This window comes from Saccopteryx bilineata, chromosome 10 (genome assembly GCF_036850765.1).
Source record: "Saccopteryx bilineata isolate mSacBil1 chromosome 10, mSacBil1_pri_phased_curated, whole genome shotgun sequence".
Classification (NCBI taxonomy): Eukaryota; Metazoa; Chordata; class Mammalia; order Chiroptera; family Emballonuridae; genus Saccopteryx; species Saccopteryx bilineata.
Window position 1 is genome coordinate 49,455,819 of NC_089499.1, and position 15,493 is coordinate 49,471,311.

At 40.7% G+C, this 15,493-nt stretch overlaps 1 protein-coding gene across 3 annotated transcripts in view; it reads right to left on the reverse strand.

Annotated features, from left to right (window-relative positions):
* ATG7 (autophagy related 7) overlaps positions 1-15,493 on the reverse strand; it is a 320,442-nt gene that overhangs the window by 291,728 nt on the left and 13,221 nt on the right. For all 3 annotated transcript variants that reach the window (XM_066245020.1, XM_066245021.1, XM_066245019.1), the window contains exons 2-3: positions 2,910-3,079; positions 2,380-2,434 (exon numbers count right to left, since the gene is read on the reverse strand). In XM_066245020.1, the coding sequence (XP_066101117.1) occupies positions 2,380-2,434; positions 2,910-3,069 (215 nt within the window). In that variant the 5' untranslated portion in view covers positions 3,070-3,079. The remainder of the gene's footprint in view (positions 1-2,379; positions 2,435-2,909; positions 3,080-15,493) is intronic.

The following is a 15,493-nucleotide window of genomic DNA, read 5'->3' on the forward strand; positions in this document are numbered from 1 at the left end:
TCAGTCTAGTACCAGAATAAAGATAGGAGTGAGATTGTGATGAATGTTAGGCTCTCCAGATTATATTAAAACTGCAATGCTGATTCTCTGGCTGGCTAGCTTGGTTGGTTAGAGCATCATTCCAATATGGTATGGTTGTGGGTTTGATTCCCAATTGGGGCACATACGAGAATCAACCAATGGATATGTTAATGGGTAGAACAGCAGGCCGATGTTTCTTTCTCTCTCATCCCTTCCTTTCTCTCTAGATGGGAAGGGAGAGAGATGAGAAACATCAATTCTTCATTGCAGCATCTTAGTTGTTCATTGATTGCTTTCTCATATGTGCCTTGACCAGGGGGCTACAGCAGAGTGAGTGACCAGTGAACTTGGGCTCAAGCCAGCAACCTTGGGCTCAAAACAGCAACCATGGGGTCATGTCTGATCCCACACTCAAGCCAGCAACCCCTCGCTCAAGCTGGTGAGCCCGTGCTCAAGCCAGATAAACTCGCGCTCAAGCAGGCGACCTTGGGGTCTCGAACCTGGGTCCTCCACATCCCAGTCCTACACTCTATCCACTGCGCCACCGCCTGGTCAGGCAACACATACCTTTTAAAGATATAAAGACTAACACTGTTTTGCATCTATGTTATGGAGTTTAATTTTGGAATTTGACTGAGATAAAGAAATAAAATGTGTTGACTTCTGGAGAGATTAAATAAAAACTCTAGGGATACTTTATTTAAAATACTCTAACCTTTGACTACTTCCAATTTAAAAACCCAGGGAGTCCTTAAAAAGAAAGTCCTCTTTGCCTTCCCAAATCCCTCATCTTGACATTGTTAAGGTACAAAAAAGCAGAAGAAATTGACCTTACTGAAGCCTTTAAGTCTTCAATTCTCATTGCTTTATAGGCCCCCAACAAGGATCGTGTTCCATCCACCCTTTCATGTAGAATTCAGTTTGAAAAACTGAGTGGTCAAAGACCAAGAAAAACCTAATCAACAAATCTAATGACTCTTGCATGGAACTCTGACCTTTCTGCTTCTGACACTGAAGAGCATCTTTTTCTTCCTGAAAACACTTCCTTCTTCGGTTTCTGTCACTCTTTTCTGGTTCTTCCTCCTCTCTGACAACTCCCATCTCCTTTGCTAGTTCAGCACCTTCTTGCCTCCCTGATCAGGTATGATCACTGTTCTGGCCCTTTGTTCTTTTTACACTACAGTCTCTTTCTCTCTTACAGCCTCGAAACCTTTTCTTCATGGAAGACTCTACCAAATCGAACTGGACCCAGTCTCCTTGACTCAAAATCAACATGTTTGAAAACAAACTTACCTCCTCCTAAAATTTTAGCCCCCTCTGGTTTCTCTATTTTGGTAGAAGAAAACAAAATGCCCCCAGCTACTCAGACTGCAACCTCAGAAATACATTTTACCTTTCTCTCATGCATGCTTCCTAAATTAGGCCACATTTTATCTTTTGACTCACAGTTCTCTCATCTGAAACAGAGAGAAATTACACCTGGCAGGTATAAAAGGATTATATATGTGAAAATGCCTAGCTAATTAAGTCAACAAATGCCTCTCTTCTCTCCAAAAACTCCCCATGGCCTCTAACCAGATAAAAAACTCTTTGAGGGCATATGTCATATTTCTATGTATAGCCCTATAATGCCCTGCACAGTAGATTCTATACCATAGTCTAATAAACATTCATTGATGCCCATGGATAAGCAACTGAAGGAATAAGTCAAAAGGTACAAATAAAGAACCACAAAATATTAACTACAATCAAAATCAGGAGGGATGTTATCCAAGTCTCAATAAATCTCAATGGTACTTGGCACCAAACAGGCTCTGATAAACACTTACTTAAAAAATAAATCAGATACTCCTAAGCATCTAGCACTTATCTCTGAGTTATGGGAGGTAAAGAGGAGCTAGCCTTGCTCACCCAGAGACTCCCTAGTTTCCCTGTGGTTTACCTATAAGGAAGGTTAAGAATGTTAATTCCTTGAAAAAAGCAACATTCTTCACCACAGATTTTTTTTTAGGTGAGAGGAGTGATAGCGAGGCAGACTCCCACATGCACCCCAATCGGGATCCACCCAGCAACCCCATCTGTGACTGATGCTCAAGTACTGAACTATTTTTAGTGCCTGAGCCTGACGTACTCTGACCTACCAAGCTATCCTCAGTGCCCAGGCCATGCTTAAACCAATCAAGCCACTGGCTTTAAGAGGAGAAGAGGGAAAGATAAGGGGGAAGAAGCAGATGGTCACTTCTCCTGTGTGCCCTGACAGGGAATTGAACCCAAGACATCCATACGCTGGGTCAACACTATATCCACTGAGCCACAGGCCAGGGCCTTTACCAGAGATTTTGAACAAAAAATACTCACATGTCAAAAGCACTGAACTCCAATGTTAAGCGAGCAGGCAGCCCAGCAGAATCACCTGCACAAAAGCATCATCACATTTTCAATCATGAGTCAGTAGTGGCAGGATTCATAATGCAAACATTTATGAATAATTTTGTTCTCTTTGTGAGCCCAAAGTACCCCATCCAATTCTTGGTTATCGAAATTAAACAAGGACTTAGCATAAAATGACAGAGGCCTTCTGAATTTGAGAAATTTGCCAAGAATATGGAAAATAAATTTATTGGAAAGAAATATTTCCAATCTTTTCCCCCAGCAATACTCAGTAATCAGTATTAATTCTTTAGATTAATAAATAAGGTTTTGCTTTCCCTTTCTTTTCCCTACAACAGGGAAAAAGTGAAAATAAAGTCAGGGAGTAAAATAGAAACTGGTGAAGGCCATTAATTGTAAAAGATAAGGGTGTCCCTTGTTAAAGGAAGGCTAACCCTATACTGGAAGGCAGAGAAGATTACAGAGGATGATGGAAGATGGAGTTTAATACTGCCTACCATTGTAGTAATAACCCTTGATGTCTTTGGGAGCTTCATCCAGCCGATACTCATTCAGTTTCTTCTGGGTCAACTCATGCCAAAATCCAACATCCAAGGCACTATTAAATGGGGCAAATTGCAATTTGAAGAGTCCTGGATCCCCTGTAGCTGCCGCCATTGTTTGTTGCCTAGCAAAAAAATAAATAAAAAAATAGAACACAACAAAATAGCACAAAACATGGTAAGAATGAACATTTGTAATAATGCTTAAAGCAAAAAATAAAAGGAAGTAAAAATGTTTTTATACTGCTCACAAAAATTAGGGGATATTTCAAAATGAAGCAATAAAATACCCCCTAATTTTTGTGGGCAGTATATTTTCTGATAACACAATTTTATATATAGAAAATCCTAGACTCAGCCAAACAAAAACTAATCAATGAATTCAACAAAGTTGCATAACACAAAATTGACATGTAAAAATCAGTCATATTTCTATATACTAACAATGAATTTTCTGAAAAATAAAAAAAACCGATCACATTTACATTAGCATCAAAGGCAATACTTAAATTTAACTAAGGAAGTGAAATATCTCTACTGAAAACTATAATACATTAATAAAAGAAATAGAGGCCCTGGCCGGTTGGCTCAGCGGTAGAGCGTCGGCCTGGCGTGCGGAAGACCCGGGTTCGATTGCCGGCCAGGGCACACAGGAGAAGCGCCCATTTGCTTCTCCACCCCTCCGCCGCGCTTTCCTCTCTGTCTCTCTCTTCCCCTCCCGCAGCCAAGGCTCCATTGGAGCAAAGATGGCCCGGGCCTCTGCCTCAGGCGCTAGAGTGGCTCTGGTCGCAACATGGCGACGCCCAGGATGGGCAGAGCATCGCCCCCTGGTGGGCAGAGCGTCGCCCCTGGTGGGCGTGCCGGGTGGATCCCGGTCGGGCACATGCGGGAGTCTGTCTGTCTCTCCCTGTTTCCAGCTTCAGAAAAAATGAAAAAAAGAAAAAAAAAAATTAAAAAAGAAAATAAAAGAAATAGAAGAAGACACAAATGGAAAGGTATCTTGGGTTCATGGATAGGAAAAATACTGTTAAAACATTAATACTACCAAAAGGCATTTATAGATTGAATGCAATCCCTATCAAGATTCCAATTGCATTTTTTACAGAGATAGAAAAAACTCTCCTAAAATTTATATGGAAGCACAGATAGCCACCCCCACCCACAAATACTGAGAAAAAAGAACAAAGCAGGAGACACCACATTTCCTGATTTTAAGCTATACTACAAAGTCAACGTCATCAAAACAGTATGGTACTAGCATAAAAACAGACAAACAGACCAATGGAATAGAATTGAGAGCCCAGAAATAAATCCCAGCATATACAGTCAATTACTATTTGACAAGGGAGCCAAGAATACTCAATGGAGAAAAGACAGTCTTTTCAATAAATGGTGCTGGGATAATTGAATATTCACATTTAGAAGAATAAAATTGGACACATATCTTACACCAGTCACAATGAACTCAAAATGGATTAAGGACTTAAATGTAAGACCTGAAGACCTGAAACTCCTAGAATAAAATATAAGAATAAAGATCCTAGGCCTAACCTTTCGTGGCACAGTGGATAATGCGTCGACCCGCAATGCTGAGGTTGCCAGTTCAAAACCCTGGGCTTGCCCAGTCAAGGCATATATGGGAAGCAACTACTATGAGTTGATGCTTCCTGTTTCTCCCTCCTCCCTATCTAAAAATCAATGAAAATTTTAAAAAAAGATCCTTGACATGGGTCTTTTTTAATAATTTTATTTTTTTAATGGGGCGACATCAATAAATCAGGATACATATGACATGGGTCTTCATAATGATATTTTGGATATGACATCTAAAACACAAGCAAAAATAAAATATAAATAAACAAGTGGGACTACATCAAACTTCTGCACAGCCAAAGAAACCATAACCTACGGAATGGGGAGGAAAATTTGCAAACCATGTATCTGACTAGGGGTTAATATCTAAAATATATAAAGAACTCATACAATACAATAGCAAAAGAAGGAATGAACAAAGGCCCTGAATAGACATTTCTCCAAAGAAGACATGTAAAAGACCAATAGGTACATGGAAAAATGTACATGGAAAAGTGTTCAATATCACTAGTCATTAGGGAAATGCAAATTAAAACTGCAATGATATACCACCTCAAGGCTGTTAAAATGGTCATCACCAAATACAAGAAATAGCAAATGCTGCTGTGAGTGTGGAAAAAAAGGGAACCCTTGTGTATTGTTGGTGGGACTGTAAATTGATTGATACAGCCACTATAGAAAAGAGGATCCTCAAAAATTAAAAAGAGAACTACCATATGATCCAGCAATTCCAGTTCAGGAATATATCCCTAAGGAGATGAAAACACTAACCTGAAAAGATAGCTGCACCCCCATGTTGATAGCAACATTATTTACAATACCCAAGACATGGAAGCAACCGCAGTGTTCACTGATGGGTAGACAGATAAAGAATCTGTGGTACATACATACAATGGAATGTTATTCAGACAGAAAAGAGGTAAGGAAATACTATCATTTGCAATAACATGGATGGATCCTGAAGGCATGTTGCTAAGTGAAATAAGACAGAGAAAGGCAAATATTGTATGATCTCACTTAAATGTGGATTCTAAATAAAAATGAAAAATATCCAAGCTCATGGAAAAAGAGATCAGACTTGTTACCAGAGGTGAAATGTGGGGGGAGGGGCAGTTGGAGGAAGGTCAAAAGGTACAAACTATAGTTATAAGATAAATAAGCATAAGGGATGTGATGTACAACATAACTATAGCTAATAATACTGTATGACAGTATTAAGAGGTTCAATCCCAAGAATTCTCATCATACAATTTTTCTTCCTTTTTTTATTCCTTTATTTTTTGTATCTATATGTTAAGATGGAAGTTAGTGGCACTTATTGTGGTAACCATTTCACCATGCTGTCATGCTGTATCCTTACACATATACAAGAATATATGTCAATTATTTCTCAATAAAACTGGGGAGAAAAAAAACAAAAAGTATGAGAGGTATTTGGGCTACCTGAAGACACAACTTTGGAAATCAACCTGAGTAATCTGCCTGGTTGTCAAGTTTAGCTTCCATGTGACACACTGATTTTTCTCAGTAACCCTTCCTGGCCTTAATTTTTGTGCATCTTCCTTTCTTGTTAAAGTCACTCTGAATGATGCATTAGTGTTACTCTTTCTACCACATAGTAATAGTCACAGCAGTTTTTGCCATTCTGTATAGTTCTAGAGAAGTTTACAAGCACAAAAACCAAGAGTCCAGCTAGTGAGAAACAAAATGCAAACTGACAGAATGCTGGAGAACAGTGCTTGAGCACCCCAGCTAAGGAGAATGAAGACATTACTGCCACCTAACTTCACTATCTGGATTTCTCTGAAACATCATCCTTTGTCCTTTAAATACATTTTAAAAATTGCACCTTACTAGACAATTTTCTTTAATATTTCATCTTCTTCCTTAAATGTGACCCTCCTGACAATCAAGCGGGTATGCACTGTAACTTCCCATGTTCTCTGCACACTCCCATGGGTTCAGGTACCCAGTCTAAAAATCACAACATTAAAGAAACCTGGCAGTTCCAAAAAGTGCGGGTTGGTAAGTTATCTTCACTTTCCATCCTGTCCAAATGCCTGTAACCAGATTCATATTTCTGCAGCAAAATGTATAAACAGTCACACTAGATGGGATAAATAAATAAAAAAGACAGTTCACATCCACTCAGAGAGGTTTTGCCCAAGTTTTGTGCCAAGGTTATTAAATAGCTTTCATTTTCCCAAACTTGTTGGATTTTATAATTAGAGATAAGGAGCTGTGGATTGATAGTATCTATATGGAAAAATGTAAGGTTGGTATTACATAAATGTGCTAAAAGTCAAGGACTGTGGTCCCGAGCAGGGAAAAGGCTCCTGTGAGAGAGTTGGGTGCTGAGTTATGTTGAAAAGAACGGGTATGGAGGGGGAAGAGGGGCAGAGGGCTGAAGGAGCAACAGCAATGGGGGAACTGCTATGGTAGAAACAGGGAAGCATGAGCTTAGCTCTTCTTAGCAGGGGGCTGGTACTGTGCAACAGCAACGCACACACAAAGCTAAGGGGTTACACAGTGAATACAGATGGGGGAGGCTTCCAAAGCGAGGCTGAAGAATTCTGGAGTGGGAAGCAATGGCAGTTTGGAACAGGAAATAAGACAGAATTCTGCAGTGGCAAAATAACTCTGAAGGAGGCAGATAAGGAAAAGCAATGAAAAGACTAAGAATTTATGAAGACCCGGATTATAGCAGAGGATGCCAACTGAAAATGAGACACTCAGTGAAGATATTTTCAGAAAGAAGGTGATCACACTTGGTATCTTGGTGGATTCAAGGAATGAAGGAGGGAAAAGCCCCTAGTGTGTCAAGCCATGACTGGCTAGGAGAATGGCAGCTCCACAAAGAGCTGCAGATGGGTAATAATAAATTGAAGACATTTTCAACAAGGACAACGGCAAGACAAGGTGAAGCTGCTCCAAGAAAATGGGCTGGCCTGAGAAAGTGGACTCAGAGAGCCTTCAGAGGCATTTACCCTGGGATAACAGTGAACACCGAGATAAGAGAATGATCAATTCTTAGAAGTTACTCAGAGAAAAGTCACAGCTCAGCAGAGTTCCAGAGCAGTGATGTCCAACCTTTTTCATCTCATGGCACACATAAACTAATTACTAAAATTCTGTGGCATACCAAAAATACATTTTTTGCTGATTCAACCAAAAAAAATAGGTGTGTTTGACTAATTCACACTGGATAGCTATCGTTGTGTTGGCTGTTGTCATTATTTTCCATTTGACAATCTAAGCGAAAAGAAGTCAGTATCCCTGACTAAAAAGTCAGGCACTGCTTGTTTTAAAAATTCTTGCGGCACACTGGTTAAATATGGCTGTCTTTGATAATGCCCACAATTAGCGGGTAAACCAAGCAACACAAAGGACAGTGCAAAGCACTAACTGGTACACCAGGATGATATTACTATCCACTGACCCAAAGTAATAAAAAAATGTGTGAAGAGAATAATGACAAACATTAGCAAAGAGCACTAAAAGTAAAAAAAATAATAATAATAATAACTGAGGCCTGACCAATGCCAATGGATTTTAATTTTTAAAAGGAGCTCTGTGGTGGCTTTCTAAAGTGGAATTTGAAGGTAGATGTGAAAAACAGAACAAGATATAAGGGTAGAATCAGCATGGGCAAGTAACCAACTGTGTCCTGCCCCGTAAATTCCGGGGGGCTGGTTAAGTTTGCTACTGGATTCTTAATGGGTGGTTGTTTTTCAACAGGCATTTAAAAATATGCTTTGGCAACTATCCAATTAAGAATTAATAAAAATTTCACAATGGGGATTAGACAAACTTAGAAAAACAAACAGAAAACAAGAAGTAGAAATGATAGTAATTAAATATCTTGCCATATAATCAATGAACTTAGTTGATCACAAAGGACAGTGCATCACTATCCTTAAAGCTCTCTGCTGCCTTAGTCTGGACTGAAGCATTGTGCACCAGACAATGCCTGACCAAGCATTCCCAAACTTTTACCACCTTGAAGCCTTATTATTTAAAAATGAAGATACCTGGGCTCCACTGCTGGAGAGGAGAAAGGAGAGCAAGAGTGAAAAATGACATGTGTCCCAGATGATTGAATCAAGTCTGATAACTATCTTTGACCTTTAAGCCATTGACATTCTTAACTTCTGGAGATCCTACCTCTAAACCATAATAAACATACATATTTTAAAGCTCAGTGGTAGAGCATCGGCCAGAGCGTCTCCTGTGTGCCCTGGCCGGGAATCAACCCATATTAAATATCTTCTGGCTTTTGTTTGAAAGGACTTGTATAACTTGGCACTCTCAGAATGTTCATCCTTTTTTCAGGTCTCTCTTATCTTCATAGGCCCCTGAAAAATTGCCACTGGGGAACAATTTTTTTTTCATTTTCTGTTGCATGAGGTTTTAGAACTGTTTCTATATATTTCTGCATCGCTGATTCCAAATCTGAAATCCGCTTTTTGGTGCATGCTCTAGTTTTTATGCAATTTTAATTTCTTTTTGTTACAGTTAATGGCATGCATTCATTGGTTTTAAATTGGAGTTAAAGGGCAATGACTCTTGGATTGAACATAACCACAAGGCAGTTAATGTTTTACAAACATCACTTTTAAATAATTGTAGTGGTTTTTTTTGTTTTGTTTTTTGTATTTTTATAAAGCTGGAAACGGGGAGAGACAGTCAGATAGACTCCAGCATGTGACCGACCGGGATCCACCCGGCACGCCCACCAGGGGGCTACGCTCTGCCCACCAGGGGGCGATGCTCTGCCCCTCCGGGGCGTCGCTCTGTTGTGACCAGAGCCACTCTAGCGCCTGGGGCAGAGGCCAAGGAGCCATCCCCAGCGCCTGGGCCATCTTTGCTCCAATGGAGCCTCGGCTGCGGGAGGGGAAGAGAGAGACTGAGAGGAAGGAGAGGGAGAGGGGTGGAGAAGCAGATGGGCACTTCTCCTGTGTGCCCTGGCCAGGAATCGAACCCGGGACTTCTGCACGCCAGGCCGACGCTCTACTACTGAGCCAACCGACCAGGGCCTGTAGTTGTTTTTAAATGTAAAAAATTATTATCTGATAAAAACACCCTCTTATTTTGTTTTAAGATTGAATCATGGCCCTGGCCAGTTGGCTCAGTGGTAGAGCGTCGGCCTGGCGTGCAGAAGTCCCGGGTTCGATTCCCGGCCAGGGCACACAGGAGAAGTGCCCATCTGCTTCTCCACCCCTCTCCCTCTCCTTCCTCTCAGTCTCTCTTCCCCTCCCGCAGCCGAGGCTCCATTGGAGCAAAGATGGCCTGGGCACTGGGGATGGCTCCGTGGCCTCTGCCTCAAGCGCTAGAATGGCTCTGGATGCAACAGAGTGACGCCCCAGATGGGCAGAACATCGCCCCCTGGTGGGCGTGCCGGGTGGATCCCGGTTGGGCGCATGCTAGAGTCTGTCTGACTGCCTCCCCGTTTCCAGCTTCGGAAAAATAAAAAATAAAAAAAATTTAGGCCCTGCCAGTTGGCTCAGCGGTAGAGTGTCGGCCTGGCGTGCGGGGGACCCGGGTTCGATTCCCGGCCAGGGCACATAGGAGAAGTGCCCATTTGCTTCTCCACCCCCACCCCCTCCTTCCTCTCTGTCTCTGTCTTCCCCTCCCACAGCCAAGGCTCCATTGGAGCAAAGATGGCCCGGGCGCTGGGGATGGCTCCTTGGCCTCTGCCCCAGGCGCTAGAGTGGCTCTGGTCGCGGCAGAGCGACGCCCCGGAGGGGCAGAGCATCGCCCCCTGGTGGGCAGAGCGTGGCCCCTGGTGGGCGTGCCAGGTGGATCCCGGTCGGGTGCATGCGGGAGTCTGTCTGACTGTCTCTCCCCGTTTCCAGCTTCAGAAAAATACAAAAAAATAAAAAATAAAAATAAAAAATAAAATAAAATAAAAAGATTGAATCATGGCTTCTTCGAGTAGGCGTAAATGTAAGAATAGTTCTGACACCTTCTGTTATATATGTGGCTGTTACACAATTCAACATCAAAGGCACAATATTTCATCATTTGTGACACATGCATATATTGCCTATTTTCAAGTTCCCCTTGGTGATCAAGATAAGAATTGGGTTCCTCACATTGTGTGTCATAATTGTGAGGAAATGCTTCGTGACTGGACAAAAGGAAAACGCAAAGGAATGCCTTTTGGTATTCCCATGGTTTGGCGTGAACCTAAGGACCACAGCAGTGACTGTTATTTCTGTCTGATCCATACAAAGGGCATTGGCAAGAAAAAATGGAATATGATCGCATATCCTAATATTCCTTCAGCAATACAACCTATCCCACACTCTGAGACACTCCCGGTTCCAGTTTTCAATGGTTTTACTTCTTCTAAGGACGAAGAAAGTCAACATGGTGATCAAGTGTATTTTGATAAGATGCATGAGGAAATGGTTGTAGAATCTGAAGGGTCTTCTGATACCAAGCAGTCATTAACCCCTCAGCAGTTTAGCCAACCCAAATTGAATGACTTAGTAAGAATGATATAAAAATTGTCCTTGACTTTCTGAAGTATGAGGAGCATAACTGATCATTTGTGTGGATCTTAAAATAGTAAATTTCCTGCTAGGACAACAGAGAAGTTTCACGAAGTATCCTTGCTTTCTGTGTTTGTGGGACAGCCGAGCTCAGGAGAAACACTGGACACAGAAGGAGTGGACGAAACGTGAAGCTCTGGAAGTAAGGATGCAAAATATTGTGACTGAACCTGTCGTTAATCGAGACAGGATCATTTTTCCCCACTTCACATCAAACTTGGCTTAATGAAGCAGTTTGTTCAGGCTTTGGATAGAGAAAGTGAATGCTTTCAACATATTATTTCTGCTTTTCCTGCCTTGTCTTTCGAGAAGATAAAAGCAGGTGTATTAGATAAACCTCAAATTCGAACCCTCATATATGACGAAGAATTTGCCAGGAAGAGAAAGCAGCATGGCAGTCTTTTGTGGCAGTTACAAAAAACTTCCTTGGCAACAAAAAAGCAGAAAACTATGAACTTCTGGTTTATAGGATGTTGTTGACTTTCCACGACATTGGATGTAACATGAGCGTTAAGATTCACTTCCTGAACAGTCACCTTGATAAGTTTCCTGAAAATCTTGGAGCTGTTAGAGATGAGCAGACTTCTGCTGGAGCATCAAACGAGATTGTCCTGAACAAGTACACAAACACAAGAGCTACAAACGCAAATTTTTGCTGAATAAAATTTAAATAAGTTTTGCGCAAATTTTATGATTAAAATAAGTGTTTTAATATGTTCTATTTCGAAATTGTAGACAAATTCTGATGCAATCATATCTTTTAGTGTATTAGTGTATTTACTGCATTATATAAATTATTATATTTTCATAAAGATGATGCCCAGGAAGACATTCTACTTCATTATGTTAAACTAAATGTTAAAAATTTTACAATAAGATGAAAACCTAAAATCTTGAATTGCAAAATAACTGTAGCTTACAGAGAAAAACTAATGTCAGATTTGAGATCAGCACACTCGAATTAGGTAAGAACTAGTATTTTTGTGGATGCAACAAAAATTTTGTTTCCCAGTGTTGTGGATCCTTTGTCTGCAGTTTTAGTGCCCAGCAGAGAAACAGACCCTCAAGCAGGTGACCTGGGGCCCACTCTTTGAGAACTGCTGGTATAGAACACCCTACCAGACTACTAATGGGTTTCCTGGGCCTCCAATCACTCTTTTCTTCTCTTCTCCACAAGGCAACTAACATTTCCTTTCTACTGTTGCTTTTTAAAGTTTCTATGCTCATTCTTGTCTTTAGTCTATAAACTTTTCCAAAAACAAAATTTCTCATTTTTTATGTCAATATCCATTATATGCCAATGAATCCCAGGACTGTATGTCTAGTGCTAACCTCCAAACATATATTTAAGTATCTTTGAAAGCCAGGACTTGGCCTGACCTGTGATGGCACAGTGAATAAAGCATCACCTGGAAAGCTGAGGTTGCTGATTTAAAACCCTGGGTTTGCCTGGTCAAGGCGTATACAAGAAGCAACTACGAGTTGAAGCTTCCTGCTCCTCTCCCCACCTTTCTCTCTCTCTCCCCTCTAAAATGAGTAAGTAAAATCTTAAAAAAAAAAAAAAAGCGAGGACTTGGATTTCTCACAGACATCTCAAAATTAACAGATCCCCTTTCTCAGCAGGGATATGTTCCAAGATGTCCAGTGGATGCCTGAAACTGCAGACATTACCAAACCCTACATATACTATGTTTTTTTCCTATACAGTCATACCTTTTCGCCTAAAGAAAGCACTTTATGGCTCTCCTTGGTATATTTAGCTACTCTTTATGCTTTGGGACCATTGTTAAATACAAATAAGGGCTACTTAAACACAAGCCCTGTGATACTAAGACTGTCAATATGATAACTAAGATAGATACTAAGTGACTATTGGGCAGGTAGCATATACAGTGTGAATCCACTGGACAAAAGGGTGATTTATGCCCCAGGTGGGATGGCACAAGATTTTATCATGCTACTCAGAATGGTGTACAAATTAAAGCTTACAGATTATTTACATTTAATATTTCAGACCAAGGTTGACGTAGGTAACAAACTGTAAAACCATGTCTAAGGCAGAACCACTATAATTGCAGCAGTAGTAACCTGTTCTAACTGAATGTTTACTCTGTGCCAAGCACTACATAAACATTTTATATATTATGTATGACAATCCCAAAGTTGTTTATAAGCCTACTTTACAGAAAAGAAAACTGAAGAAGTGAGAGGTTAAGTAACTTGCCCAAAGTCACACAAGAAGTGGAAGAGCTGAGTTTATAACTTAGGTCTAGTAGCTTCAAAGCCCTGACTTTCATCACTATACTATTCCTCCTTTAAGGAAGAAGCATTGACCTCCCTCCCCCCCCCCAAAAAAAACCCTTTATATTGCCCCAGTCCAACATAACGCTAAAAAAATAACCAATTATTTTGAAAAACATTTACATACTAACTTCTACAACCTAGTCAAAAGAAAAAGATAGTGGTCAGAGCAATCACCCAATATGGAAGAAACTCCACATAGTAGCAAACAGTGGTACAAATGGATTTCATCTGAAATCCCCTGTGGTGGGTCATCAGGCCCCTATACACTTTAGTCACCCACAACTTATTCTTAAATGCCAAACAGCAACCTGTTACATCATCATTTTGATGACCCACTGAGGTCAACAAGATGAAGTTTTACCAGTGCCAGAGACAAAAGAGAAAACTCTGTTTCATATAGCATTTCAGCAGCTAGGAAAAAGTGACTCAGGATGACCACTTTGAAGATAAAAGGCAGGCATATCAAGAAAGTAATTGCACAAGAAGCACATCCTTCAAACATTTCCTGACTTACTTGGTCTTTGAGAAATTCCAGACAGAACCCAAGAGCCTATTTCACATAAGGAAACGGTTGGTGTTCAGCTGCTATACAGTTCTTGACAGGCTAAGAAAACAGGAAGGTCTTAAGCAACTGAAGCAACATGTGATTAGGAATCTGCTGGAAACATTTAAATAAGATACTCAAGTATGAATGTATCACTTAGTAACCTATACATCTATGTCACACTACCATCATCTTCCCTAAACTGGAGAAGAATAAAGAAGTAATGATCAGAGGGAATTCTGGAGGAAGTGGGAAGTGAGTCCCTGATGCAAAGTTATTTATGTATAACTAACCTAGGTCCAAATATTACCTGCTTTCTAAAAATTAAGGTTTGCCTATATAACTCTAGATAGTGTAGGCAAGACTTCTGGCCTCTACTTAGCTTAGAAAGCTAAAAGATTACTTCTATCAACCTTCAACATTACATACTGACATAGTCAAGGAAAGAAGCTAACAGGCATCATCATAAGTATGGCTCAATTTTATTTCAAACTGTTTCTGCCATATTCAGGATGTGAAACTCAAGAGTTACACAAGATGGAATTGTGTCACGTCCAATGAAAGAGGACAGGCTTTGATGAGGATTCAACACTAATGAGTAAGAATCCCAGAAGTATAAGAAAGCCAGCAGTCACCAAAACATCTAGTCAAGATTAAACTAAAAAAGCAAGTGGGTGGTTAAGCAATACAGACCCTCTGGGGCTGTTTACCACTCATACTTGGTGCAAATTTAAGGCTTTTATGAAAATAAAACTAAGTTGTGCTAAGCAATTTAAAAGTAGGAGGTAAAAAACACATCATTGAATTTAAACATTTCTGTCCATAGGGTGGTGAACACACAATACAATATACAGATGATGTGCTGTAGAATTGTACACCTTAAACCTGTATAATTTTGTTAACCAGTGTCATCCCATTAAACTCAATTAAAAATAAAAGTATAGAGTGTAATAAAAAATTTTTAATTCAAGTTTCTATCCAAATGGACATAAACCTTGCATTTGTGCTGTTCTTTAATGTCAAATCTCCACAGGAAATGTATGTTAGTGGTTATTCCTAAGAAAGAAGCTATGGGGTGCCCTGGCTGGTTGGCTCAGTGGTAGAGTGTCGGCCTGGCGTGCAGGAGTCCTGGGTTCGATTCCTGGTCAGGGCACACAGGAGAAGTGCACATCTCCTTCTCCACCCCTCCCCCTCTCCTTCCTCTCTGTCTCTCTCTTCCCCTCTTGCAGCCAAGGCTCCATTGGAGCAAGGTTGGCCCGGGCGCTGAGGATGGCTCGTGGCTTCTGCCTCAGGCCTAGAATGGCTCTGGTTGCAACAGAGCGATGCCCCAGATGGGCAGAGCATCGCCCCCTAGTGAGCATGCCGGGTGGATCCCGATCAGGCGCATGCAGAAGTCTGTCTGACTGCCTCCCTGTTTCCAACTTCAGAAAAGTAAAAAAATAAAAAAAATAAAAAAATAAAGAAGCTATGGGGTTAGGAGACAGGAGTGTGGAGAGACTGTTTAACTGTATGACCCTTTTGCCCTTTTAATTTAGTGTATG